This window comes from Somniosus microcephalus, chromosome 10, assembly GCF_052327205.1.
Source record: "Somniosus microcephalus isolate GS21.2 chromosome 10, FLI_Smic_1.0, whole genome shotgun sequence".
NCBI lineage: Eukaryota > Metazoa > Chordata > Chondrichthyes > Squaliformes > Somniosidae > Somniosus > Somniosus microcephalus.
This window is the reverse complement of record NC_140996.1, coordinates 225,863,601-225,876,727: the sequence shown is the minus strand read 5'-3', so window position 1 is coordinate 225,876,727 and position 13,127 is coordinate 225,863,601. Positions and strand designations below refer to the sequence as shown.

Genomic DNA, 13,127 nt, shown 5'->3' with positions numbered 1-13,127 from the left:
ACGTTTCAAAGCGCTTTACAGCCAATGAAGTAATTTTTGAAGTGCAGTCACTGTTGTAATGTAGGAAACACGGCAGCCAATTTGTGCACAGCAAGCTCCCACAAACAGCAATGTGATAATGACCAGATCATCTGTTTAAGTGATGTTAATTGAGAGATAAATATTGGTTAGTACACTGGGTATAACGCCCCTGCTCCTCTTCAAAATAGTGCCATGGGATCTTTTGCGTTCACCCGAGTTGCAGACGGGGCCTCGGTTTAACGTCTCATCTGAAAGACGGCACCTCTGACAGTGCAGCACCCCCTCAGTACTGCTCTGAGTGTCAGCCTAGATTTTTATGCTCAAGTCTCTGGCATGGGACTTGAACCCACGACCTTCTGACTCGGAGGCGAGAGAGAGAGTGCTACCCACTGAGCCACACTGACGCAACAGTTGGACCGAATGGCCTGTTTCTATGCTCATCAATATCCGTTGTGTTTTTTTCATTCCGTTTACTGCCTGGCAGCCAGCCAAAATGGTCATCCTGGCCAGCGGTTGGGAGGGAAAACAAGCGGCAGGTTTGGGGATGATCCCTAGCGATCGGCAGAGGGGAGTAGAGGCCGCAGGCGGGGCCGGGGAGATGCATAAGAACATAAGAAATAGGAGCAGGAATAGGCCACTTGGCCCCTCGAGCCTGCTCTGCCATTCAGTAAGATCATGGCTGATCTTGGGCTCAAAGCCACTTCCCTGCCTGCTCCCCATAACCCTTCACTCCCTTATCTTGCAAAAATTTGTCAGTTCTAAAAGGGCGACCCTTTATTCTGAAACTATGTCCCCGAGTTCTAGATTTCCCCACGAGGGGAAACATCCTCTCTGCATCTACTTTGTTGAGCCCCTTCAGTATCTTTTATGTTTCAATAAGATCACCTCTCATTCTTCTAAATTCCAATGAGTATAGGCCCAACCTGCTCAACCTTTCTTCATAAGTCAACCCCCTCATCTCAGGAATCAACCGAGTGAATTGTCTCTGAACTGCCTCCATTGCAAGTATATCCTTCCTTAAATAAGACAACCAAAACTGTGTACGCAGTACTCCAGGTGTGGTCTCACCAATACCCTGTACAGTTGTAGCAGGACTTCCCTGCTTTTATACTCCAACCCCTTTGAAATAAAGGCCAACATTCCATTTGCCTTTTTGATTACTTCTTGTACCTGTATGCTAACTTTGTTTCATGCACAAAGACCCAAAGGTGGAGAGAGAGAGGGGAGGGACAGAGAAAGCCACTGGCCTCATGGAGCTGGCAGCTCCCGCCTCCCTTTCATTGCCGGGATTCTCGATTTCCCCTGGGAAACCAGTGTAGCAGGTGTGAATTTTAAATTGGGCTCCCTTTGCACTGAGCCCGATTTTTAAATATGCTAATGAGCTGCCCTACCCCTCCCTGGCAGGACACTCGAACGACTGCCCTCCACCCCATGCGGGTGTGACGCGTTCCACCGTATTAAGGTCTAACCCCTCTTGCCTGTAGTGAGGGGGTTAATATCGACACTGCAGAGTTTGGAATCTTAGAAAGCTAAGTGTTCTGGGGGAGAATTTAAACTAAAATGGCAGGGGGTTGGGAACCTGAGCGGGGAGACAGAGGAAAGGGAAACGAGGATAAAAGCAAAAGACAGGAAGGAGGAAAAACAAAAGTGGCAGACAGAGCAATCAAGGGTTTAAATCAAACATTGCCACAGTAAATAATAATTCTAAAAGATCTAAGAGCGTTAAAAAACCAGCCTCAAGGCTTTGTGTCTTAATGCGAGGAGCATTCGTAATAAGGTGGATGAATTAGCTGCGCAAATAGAGGTAAACGATTATGATATGATATATGATTGGGATTATGGAAACATGGCTCCAGGGTGGCCAAGGCTGGGAACTCAACATCCAGGGGTATTCAATATTCAGGAAAGATAGGCAAAAAGGAAAAGGAGGTGGGGTAGCATTGCTGGTTAAAGAGGGGATTAAAACAATTGTAAGGAAGGATATTGGCTCTGATGATGTGGAATCTGTATGGGTAGAACTGAAAAATATCAAGGGGCAGAAAACATTAGTGGGAGTGGTATATAGACCTCCAAACAATAATGTGCAGGTCGGGGATGGCATTAAAAGGGAAATTAGAGAAGCGTGCAATAAGGGCACAGCAGTTATCATGGGTGACTTTAATCTACATCTAGATTGGGCTAACCAAATTAGTAACAATACTGTGGAGGAGGAATTCCTCGAGTGTATACGGGATGGTTTCCTGGACCAATGTCGAGGAACCAACTAGAGATCAGGCCATCTTAGACTGGGTATTATGTAATGAGAGGATTAATTAGCAATCTTGTGCGAGGCCCCTTGGGTCGGAGCGATCATAATATGATAGAATTCTTCATTTAAGATGGAGACGGAAGTAGTTGACTCAGAGACTCGGGTCCTGAATTTAAATAAAGGAAACTACGATGGTATGAGGCGTGAGTTGGGCAGGATTGGTTGGGGGATGTCACTCAAAGGGTTGACTGTGGATAGGCAATGGCAAACATTCAAAGATCGCATGGATGAACTAAAGAATTTGTTCATCCCAGTTTGGCATAAAAATAAAACAAAAAAGGTGACTCAACCGTGGCTAACGAGGGCAATTAGGGATAGCATAAGATCCAAGGAGAGGACATATAAATTGGCCAGAAAAAGCAGTAAACCTGAGGATTGGGAGCAGTTTAGGATTCAACAAAGGAGGACAAAGGGATTAATTAAGAAAGGGAAAATAGAATAGGAGAGTAAGCTTGCGGGGAACATAAAAACTGACGGTAAAAGCTTTTATAGATATGTGAAGAGAAAAAGATTGGTGAAGTCAAACGTAGGTCCCTTGCAGTCAGAATCAGGGGAATTTTATAATGGGGAACAAAGAAATGGCAGACCAATTAAATACATACTTTGGTTCTGTCTTCACAAAGGAGGGCACAAAACCTCCCAGAGATGTCAGGGAACATAGGGTCTAATGAAAGGGAGGAACTGATAGAAATCAGTATTTGTAGGGAAATGGTGTTAGGGAAATTGATGGGATTGAAGGCCGATAAATCCCCAGGGCCTGATAATCTACATCCTAGGGTACTTAAGGAAGTGGCCCTAGAAATAGTAGATGCGTTGCTGGTCATCTTCCAAAATTCGATTAAAATCTGGAACAGTACGCATGGATTGGCGGGTAGCTAATGTTGCCCCACTATTCAAAAAAGGTGGTAGAGGGAAAACGGGGAATTATAGACCGGTAAGCCTGACATCGGTAGTGGGGAAAATGCTAGAGTCTATTATAAGATGTAATAGCAGAGCAGTTGGAAAACAGTGACCGGATCGGAAAAGTCAACATGGATTTACGAAAGGTAAATCATGCTTGACTAATCTACTGGAATTTTTTGAGGATGTTACTGGTAAAATAGATAAGAGAGAACCAGTGGATGTGGTGTATTTGGACTTTCAGAAGGCTTTCGATAAGGTCCCGCATAAGAGATTAGCGTGTAAAGTTAAGGCACATGGGATTGGGGGCAAGGTATTGACTTGGATAGAGAACTGGTTGGCAGACAGAAAGCAAAGAGTTGGAATAAACTGGTCTTTTTCCGAGTGGCAGGCAGTGACTAGTGGGGTACCGCAGGGATCGGTCCTTGGACCCTAGCTATTCACAATATATATTAATGATCTGGACGAGGGAACTAGATGTAAAACTCCAAATTTGCAGACGACACCAAGCTGGGTGGGCGTGTGTGCTGTGAGGAGGATGCTGAGAAACTCCAGTATGATTTGGGCAGGTTGGGTGATTGGGCAGAAGCATGGCAGATGCAATATAACGTGGATAATTGCGAGGTTATCCACTTTGGTGTCAAACAGGAAGGCTGACTGGCAATAGATTGGGAGAAGGGGAAGTGCAACGCGACCTGGGCGTCCTTGTGCCCCAGTCGCTGAAGGTAAGCATGCAGGTGCAGCAGGCGGTTAAGAAGGCAAATGGTATGCTGGCCTTCGTAGCAAGAGGGTTGGAGTACAGGAACAAGGATGTCTTGCTGCAGTTGTACATGGCCTTGGTGAGACCACACCTTGAGTATTTGTGTGCAGTTTTATTCGCCTTATCTGAGGAAGGATGTTCTTGCCATGGAGGGAGTACAGCGAAGATTCACCAGGCTGATACCTGGGATGGCAGGAATGACGTATGAGGAGAGATTGGGTTGATTGGGCTTGTACTCGCTGGAGTTTAGAAGAATGAGAGGGGACCTCATTGAAACTTATAAAATTCTAACCGGACTAGACAGACTAGATGCAGGAAGGATGTTCCCGATGGCCGGGGAGTCCAGAACCAGGGGTCACAGTCTAAGGATAAGGGGTAAGCCATTTAGGACAGAGATGAAGAGGAATTTCTTCACCCAGAGAGTGGTGAACCTATGGAATTCTCTACCAAAGAAGGCAGTTGAGGCCAATTCATTAAATATATTCAAGAAGGAGTTGGATATATTTCTTAAGGCTAAAGGGATCAAGGGATATGGGGAGAAAGCAGGAACAGGATACTGAATTTGGATGATGAGCCATGATCTCATTGAATGGCGGAGCAGGCTCGCGGGGCCGAATGGCCTACTCCTGCTCCTATCTTCTATGTTTCTAACTATACTCGAAGGACAAGGGCAGCAGGCGCATGGGAACACCACCCCCTTCAAGTCACACACCACCCTGACATGGAAATATATCGGCCGTTCCTTCATCGTCGCTGGGTCAAAATCCTGGAACTGCCTCCCTAACAGCACTGTGGGAGCACCTTCACCACACGGACTGCAGCAGTTTAAGAAGGCGGCTCACCACCACCTTCGAGGGTAATTGGGGATGGGCAATAAATGCTGGCCTTGCCAGAGACGCCCACATCCCGTGAACGAAAAAAAAAAAAATTAATAGTTTCTGCAGATGACATTCTGGATTATTGTGTTTTTAGTGGTTGCGAAGGGGTGGAAAGTTTCTGGTAAATTTCCGGAAATTTTCCACGGGAAGTTTAGCTTGGGACTTTTGCCCAAAAAAGCACATGCTAGCATTTTTTTTCCACAGGTCCTCTCTAAATTACTAAGAGATGGAATCTTAAGTATTGAGGAATTTCTTAATCAATATATGTTTATCTTCTTACTTGGCTTGTTTTAATAATTACAAGTTTTGTGTGTAACTGTGAACAAATGTCCTGATTGGGTGGATGAGTAATTAGCTCCCTCTATTGGTGATGTAGTGTCGTGCATGCACAGGTCATGCTTCCATCACATGGAGCATCAGGAAAAATTTTAACTACTCTCTCCTGTAACATCTGCAGTTGCTCAGATTGAAGGAGATGATGCTGTCTTGTCAGATGTTCTCTGGCTTTTTGCTGATTTTAAAAGAACAAATCAGCATTGCCCTACCCCCATTCCTGCTGCTCAAAGCAGAGGAGAAGGCAATTGTTCAATTCATACAGACGCATCAAGAATTTTGTGTCAAGCCGATTCATGCTGCAGCGTACATGCTGGACCTAAAGCATGTTGGGAGACCAATACTTTCTGGAGAGCAGATTAACAGTGCTTAGTGTGATTTCTACCCTCACGCCACCTCAATCTGGACGTGGGCAAAGTTTTGGGAAGTCTGGCAAAGTTCTCTACCAAGCAAGGTCTTTGGAATGGGGACGGGATATGGGAATCATGCAAGCATATCAGTGCACATACCTGGTGGAAGGGACTTTGTGCATCTGAGGCCCTGTCACCCATTGCATCGGTGATGCTCCAAATCCCACCTTTATCAGTGGCCTCTGAACGAAACTGGTCACTTTTTGGGAATACGCATACAAAGGTGCGCAACAGGCTGACTAACGAGAGTGGAGAAACTGGTGGCTATCCGGGCAAACCTACAACTTATTGAGCCAGATACAGAAGTGTCCACCACACAGCTAGACACTGACACAGAGGAGGAAATGGACACGTCAGAGCCAGCGTCAGAGAATCAGGAGGCGCAATGAGGAGTAGAAGACTCATAAGTAGACGACTCAAAGGGACAGAATAAGACAGATTACAGGCTAAATAAGCTGACGCTTATTTTAGATGAGTCTTTTTTGTGGGGGTTCAATAAAGTTTTGAGAGCCTGTTATTTTTATTTGTATAGAACAGTATGTCTATTTTGATGACAGATAATATAAGGGTCAGAGACAAAAACCATCAGTGTGCAAAAAAACTCAAAATTCCCATAAATCCCTGAAAATTCCCATGGAAAGTTTCCTCTTTTTAAAATTCCTGGAATTTTGCAACCCCAGTTGCTAGGTGATTTAGATCTGTATTCCTGCATAAGGACATCCATCTTGTCATGCAGTGACTTTATTGGCTGCAATGTTCACTTGAAAACGTAATGTGTGTAAGAATCTTAGGCTGAGAGACATTTTTCGTTGCACCTTCCACCACTGGAACACTTTCCTCCTTTTCCCTCCTCTCCCCTCTGTTTTCATCCCCTTCCCGCACAAAACATCTGCAACCAAAGATCAGTAGGTAATGTTGAAGAGCAGAATTATTTCTCTTTCTTTCCTTCTCTTCCTTTCTTATTGCAAGGGGGTTGGAGTGTAAGAGTGAGGAAGTCTTGCTACAATTGTACAGGGCCTTGGTGAGACCACACCTGGAGTACTGTGCACAGTTTTGGTCTCCTTATCTAAGGAAGGATATACTTACCTTGGAGGCGGTGCAACGAAGGTTCACTAGATTGATTCCTGGGATGAGAGGGCTGTCCTATGATGAGAGATTGTGTAGAATGGGCCTATACTCTCTGGAGTTTAGAAGAATGAGGGGTAATCTCATTGAAACATACAAGATTCTGAAGGGGATTGACAGGGTAGACCCTGAGAGTGTTTCCCCTGGCTGGAGACTTTAGAACTAGGGGTCACAGTCTCAGGATAAGGGGTAGGCCATTTAAGACTGAGATGAGGAGGAATTTCTTCACTCCGAGGGTTGTATCTTAGCATTCACAGGTCTTTGGGGCAGAGAATTCCAGAGTCTTTGAGTATATTCAAGGCTGAGATCGATAGATTTTTGGACTCTAGGGGAATCAAGGGATATGGAAATCAGGTGGGAAAGTGGAGTTGAGGTTGATGATCAGCTATGACCTTATTGAATGGCGGAGCAGGCTCGAGGGGCCGAATGGCTGACTCCTGCTCCTATTTCTTATGTTCTTTGACTCTCCCTCCTCCACCTACGTGCACTCATTCTCAACTATATTGAGCAACTCCGCCCAGATGTGTGTGGGTTTTTTTTTTTAACATGAGGTTTATAATTAAAATTCAATAATGGCTAATCTTCCTACAATAACACGTGCTGACCCTGACCCATCTGTCTCTGTTCAGGGGGATTATGTCTGGCTGGATCTCAAGACTGGACGTGAGTTTGAAGTTCCCATTGGAGCGGTGGTGAAACTCTGCGACTCGGGCCAGATTCAGGTGGTGGATGATGAAGGGAATGTAAGTATTCCGACATGCCCCCTTGCCAAAAAAATTAATGCAACTGCTGACTATTGTTGTCTCGTTCTACTTTAGTTCTCGATATACCTTTGTGCAGGTAAATGATGAATAAATAGTTTATATTTAATAGGTTTACTGCTTGATCTAGAAGATTAAGAGGTAATCTAATCGAGGTTTAAAGGAGTTGATCGGGATAGTTGGAGAGAAATTATTTCCTCTGATGAGGGGAGAGTCCAGAACAATAGAGCGTAACCTTAAAGTTAGAGCTCTGCCTTTCAGGGGGTGATATCAGAAAGCATTTCTTCACACACAGGGTAGTGGAAATCTGGAACTCTTCATACAAGCTGTTGAGGCCAGTGTAATGATATCAGCAAATAGTGATGTTATTTGCCTGTTTGATTATCATGCCTTACCAGCATAATTGCATGTATTGATTGCTTGTGCCTGACCAGCAGAGGGCATGTGACCAAGACAAGCAAGGCAATTTAGTTTAGTTTCAGTTTCGTTCTAGATGCATCACAAGCATCGTGTCTCCTGTAAAGCTGTATAAAGAGTTGAACAGACTTTAGATTAAAAGACATTCTCTTTCATAAATGTCTCGTCATTGAACCCACAAAGAAATCAATACAGCCAGGAGTCAATTGAAAATGTCAAAACTGAGATTGATAGACTTTTGTTAGGCAAGGGATACAGAACCAAGGGGGTAGATGGATTTAAGATACAGATCAGCCATGATCTAATTTAACGGGCTCGAGGGACTGAGCGGCTGACTCCTGTTCCTATGATGGCTTGGATTTCTACATGGGTTGAGCAATACATTTTCACTAACTGTGTTTAATGTATTTCTTCCATACTAGAGTTTCTGATTTGTCTTCCTTTTTCCTCAACCGAGGATTCCCCTCTACTGTGCTTGACACGGCCCGCGACCGTGTCCGTTCCATTTCCTGCACTTCTGCTCTCGCCCCTTCCCCTCCCTCCCAGAACCATGATGGGGTTCCCCTTGTCCTCCCCTTTCACCCCACCAGCCTCCACATTCAACCGATCATCCTGTGCCATTTCCGCTACCTCCAGTGTAATCACACCTTCCCCGCCCCCCCCCCTCCCCCTTTCAGCATTCTGAAGGGACCGCTTCCTCCGCGACACCCTGGTCCACTACTCAATCACCCCCTTCCCCTTCCCATGGCACCTTCCCTTGCAAGTGCAAGAGATGCAACACATGCCCTTTTACCTCCTCCTTTCCCACTGTCCAGGGCCCCAGCACTCCTTCCAGGTGAAACAGTGATTTACTTGTACTTCTTGCAATTTAGTATACTGTATTCACTGCTCATGATGCGGTCTCCTCTACATTGGGGAGACCAAACGCAGATTGGATGACCGCTTTGCGGAACACCTCTGTTCAGTCCATAAGCGTGACCCTGAGCTTCCGGTCGCCTGTCACTTTAATTCTCCGCTCCACTCCCACTCTGATCTCTCTGTCCTCAGCCTCGTACACTGTTCCAACGAAGCTCAACGTAAGCTCGAGGAACAGCACCTCATCTTCCGATTAGGCACTTTACAGCCCTCTGGACTCGAGTTCAAAAATTCAAACCGTAACCTCTGCCCCTATTTTTTCGGACGGCAGCTGTTGATGATTCTGCCATTCCCATTTACAGCTCCTCTAGACCCATCTTTTGTTTCTTTATCTGTCCCATTACCATCTCCTTTCACCTCGCACCATCATCCCTTTTGTCATTTATTCTCTCCTGCCCTCCACCCTATCACAGACCTTCCCTTTTGTTCTTTCCTCCCCTCCCCCCTTCCCAGCCCCTGCTCTTGCTTAAAACCTGTTCCATCTCTAACTTTTTCCAGTTCTGATGAAAGGTCATCGACCTGAAACGTTAACTCTGTCTCTCCACAGATGCTGCCTGACCTGCTGAGTATTTCCAGCATTTTTTTTTATTATTAATGTATTTCTATGTTGACACACTGTTGTATTCTGATGGGATTTGGTTTATAATTTGTATTGGTTGCATCTATGACAAATTTTACAGTGTGACTTGCAATCGAAGTTGGTCTTTGGGTAGGACATGTGTTCAGGTTTATGGTTTCACTGAGTTTCTCGCATGGAGGGGCAATTTCTCCGAGATGGAGGGAAAATTGATGGGCTGTTTGCCCCAAGATATTTCCCTAGAGAAACGAGGGTGGAGATCTGGGGGCAGGAAGGTGCTTTTCTCTCTGACTGGCCCATCCAGTACCAGACCTGAGAGTGCTAACACTGGCTAAAAGTGTGGAAAATGTCCCGTTAACCGGCGCTGGCCATCCAACACCCTGATGAGTACCAACATGTAGAGGGGAAAAATAGAAATTGATGAGAGTTGTGTTCATCTCAAAGTCTGTACAAAAGTAAGAATGATTCCATAGCCTTGTGTGCTCAGTCACTAACTATTTTAAACATCAATGCAGAAAAGAATTTAAAAAAAAAAAAATTTTTTTTTACTTACTTTCTGTGAATTATATCGCTAAAATGGAACCATGGCGTAGCGTGTTTTTTGTTCCTTCCCTTCCTGGCCATCCAGGAGCACTGGATCTCTCCTCAGAATGCCACCAATATTAAACCCATGCATCCAACATCCATCCATGGAGTGGAAGATATGATCCGTCTGGGAGACTTGAACGAAGCGGGAATTTTGCGTAACCTGCTGATCCGATACAGAGAACGCTTAATTTACGTGAGTATTAACCACCTTCTTTCTTTGGGAGTCTTGAGTACAGTCCATGGCTGGCGCTTGGGGGGGAGCAGTGCGGGGCGCGCTTGGGGGGGAGCGGTGCGGGGCGCGCTTGGGGGGGGGAGCGGTGCGGGGCGCGCTTGGGGGGGAGCGGTGCGGGGCGCGCTTGGGGGGGAGCGGTGCGGGGCGCGCTTGGGGGGGTGGGGGAGCGGTGCGGGGCGCGCTTGGGGGGGGGGGAGCGGTGCGGGGCGCGCTTGGGGGGGAGCGGTGCGGGGCGCGCTTGGGGGGGGGGAGCGGTGCGGGGCGCGCTTGGGGGGAGCGGTGCGGGGCGCGCTTGGGGGGTGGGGAGCGGTGCGGGGCGCGCTTGGGGGGGGGGGGAGCGGTGCGGGGCGCGCTTGGGGGGGGAGCGGTGCGGGCGCGCTTGGTGGGGGAGCGGTGCGGGGCGCGCTTGGGGGGGGAGCGGTGCGGGGCGCGCTTGGTGGGGGGAGCGGTGCGGGGCGCGCTTGGGGGGGGGGAGCGGTGCGGGGCGCGCTTGGGGGGGGAGCGGTGCGGGGCGCGCTTGGTGGGGGGAGCGGTGCGGGGCGCGCTGGGGGGGAGCGGTGCGGGGCGCGCTTGGTGGGGGAGCGTGCGGGGCGCGCTTGGGGGGGGGAGCGGTGCGGGGCGCGCTTGGTGGGGGGAGCGGTGCGGGGCGCGCTGGGGGGGGTGCGGGCGCGCTTGGTGGGAGCGGTGCGGGGCGCGCTTGGGGGGGGAGCGGTGCGGGGCGCGCTGGGGGGGGGAGCGGTGCGGGGCGCGCTTGGGGGGTGGGGAGCGGTGCGGGGCGCGCTTGGGGGGGGTGGGAGCGGTGCGGGGCGCGCTTGGGGGGGTGGGGAGCGGTGCGGGCGCGCTTGGGGTGGGAGCGCTTGGGGGTGGGGAGCGGTGCGGGGCGCGCTTGGGGGGTGGGAGCGTGCGCGCCTGGGGAGCGGTGCGGGGCGCGCTTGGGGGGGGTGGGGAGCGGTGCGGGGCGCGCTTGGGTGGGAGCGTGCGGGCGCGCTTGGGGGTGGGAGCGTGCGGCCCTGGGGGGGAGCGGTGCGGGGCGCGCTTGGGGGGGTGGGGAGCGGTGCGGGGCGCGCTTGGGGGGGTGGGGAGCGGTGCGGGGCGCGCTTGGGGGGGGTGGGGAGCGGTGCGGGGCGCGCTTGGGGGGGTGGGGAGCGGTGCGGGCGCGCTTGGGGGGGTGGGGAGCGGTGCGGGCGCGCTTGGGGGGGGTGGGGAGCGGTGCGGGGCGCGCTTGGGGGGGGTGGGGAGCGGTGCGGGGCGCGCTTGGGGGGGGTGGGGAGCGGTGCGGGGCGCGCTTGGGGGGGGTGGGGAGCGGTGCGGGGCGCGCTTGGGGGGGTGGGGGAGCGGTGCGGGGCGCGCTTGGGGGGGTGGGAGCGGTGCGGGGCGCGCTTGGGGGGGTGGGAGCGGTGCGGGGCGCGCTTGGGGGGGAGCGGCGCTGGGTGAGCGGTGCGGGGCGCGCTTGGGGGGGGTGGGGAGCGGTGCGGGGCGCGCTTGGGGGGGTGGGGAGCGGTGCGGGGCGCGCTTGGGGGGGTGGGGAGCGGTGCGGGCGCGCTTGGGGGGGTGGGGAGCGGTGCGGGGCGCGCTTGGGGGGGGTGGGGAGCGGTGCGGGGCGCGCTTGGGGGGGGTGGGGAGCGGTGCGGGGCGCGCTTGGGGGGGGTGGGGAGCGGTGCGGGGCGCGCTTGGGGGGGGTGGGGAGCGGTGCGGGGCGCGCTTGGGGGGGGTGGGGAGCGGTGCGGGGCGCGCTTGGGGGGGTGGGGAGCGGTGCGGGCGCGCTTGGGGGGGGGAGCGGTGCGGGCGCCTGGGGTGGAGCGGCGGGCGCGCTTGGGGGGGGTGGGGAGCGGTGCGGGGCGCGCTTGGGGGGGGACGTGCGGGAGCGGTGCGGGGGACGCGCCTTGGGGGGTGGGGAGCGGTGCGGGGCGCGCTTGGGTGGGAGCGGTGCGGGCGCGCTTGGGGGGGTGGGAGCGGTGCGGGGCGCGCTTGGGGTGGGGAGCGGTGCGGGGCGCGCTTGGGGGGGTGGGGAGCGGTGCGGGGCGCGCTTGGGGGGGTGGGGAGCGGTGCGGGGCGCGCTTGGGGGGGGTGGGGAGCGGTGCGGGGCGCGCTTGGGGGGGTGGGGAGCGGTGCGGGGCGCGCTTGGGGGGGTGGGGAGCGGTGCGGGGCGCGCTTGGGGTGGGGAGCGTGCGCGCTTGGGGGGAGCGGTGCGGGGCGCGCTTGGGGGTGGGGAGCGGTGCGGGGCGCGCTTGGGGGTGGGGAGCGGTGCGGGGCGCGCTTGGGGGGGGTGGGGAGCGGTGCGGGGCGCGCTTGGGGGGGTGGGGAGCGGTGCGGGCGCGCTTGGGGGGGTGGGGAGCGGTGCGGGGCGCGCTTGGGGGTGGGGAGCGGTGCGGGGCGCGCTTGGGGTGGGGAGCGGTGCGGTGCGGGCGCGCTTGGGGGGGTGGGGAGCGGTGCGGGGCGCGCTTGGGGGGGTGGGGAGCGGTGCGGGGCGCGCTTGGGGTGGGGAGCGGTGCGGGGCGCGCTTGGGGGGGTGGGGAGCGGTGCGGGGCGCGCTTGGGGGGGGTGGGGAGCGGTGCGGGGCGCGCTTGGGGGGGGTGTGGGGAGCGGTGCGGGGCGCGCTTGGGGGTGGGGAGCGGTGCGGGGCGCGCTTGGGGGGGGTGGGGAGCGGTGCGGGGCGCGCTTGGGGGGGGTGGGGAGCGGTGCGGGGCGCGCTTGGGGGGTGGGGAGCGGTGCGGGGCGCGCTTGGGGGTGGGGAGCGGTGCGGGGCGCGCTTGGGGGGGGGTGGGGAGCGGTGTGGGGCGCGCTTGGGGGGGTGGGGAGCGGTGCGGGGCGCGCTTGGGGGGGGTGGAGCGGTGCGGGGCGCGCTTGGGGGGGGAGCGGTGCGGGCGCTGGGGGGGGAGCGGTGCGGGGCGCGCTTGGGGGG

At 53.6% G+C, this 13,127-nt stretch overlaps 1 protein-coding gene across 4 annotated transcripts in view; it reads left to right on the top strand.

Moving 5' to 3' along the window:
* myo7aa (myosin VIIAa) overlaps positions 1-13,127 on the top strand; it is a 226,564-nt gene that overhangs the window by 69,199 nt on the left and 144,238 nt on the right. For all 4 annotated transcript variants that reach the window (XM_085999675.1, XM_085999676.1, XM_085999674.1 and 1 more), the window contains 2 exons: positions 7,365-7,478; positions 10,034-10,186. In XM_085999675.1, the coding sequence (XP_085855801.1) occupies positions 7,365-7,478; positions 10,034-10,186 (267 nt within the window). The remainder of the gene's footprint in view (positions 1-7,364; positions 7,479-10,033; positions 10,187-13,127) is intronic.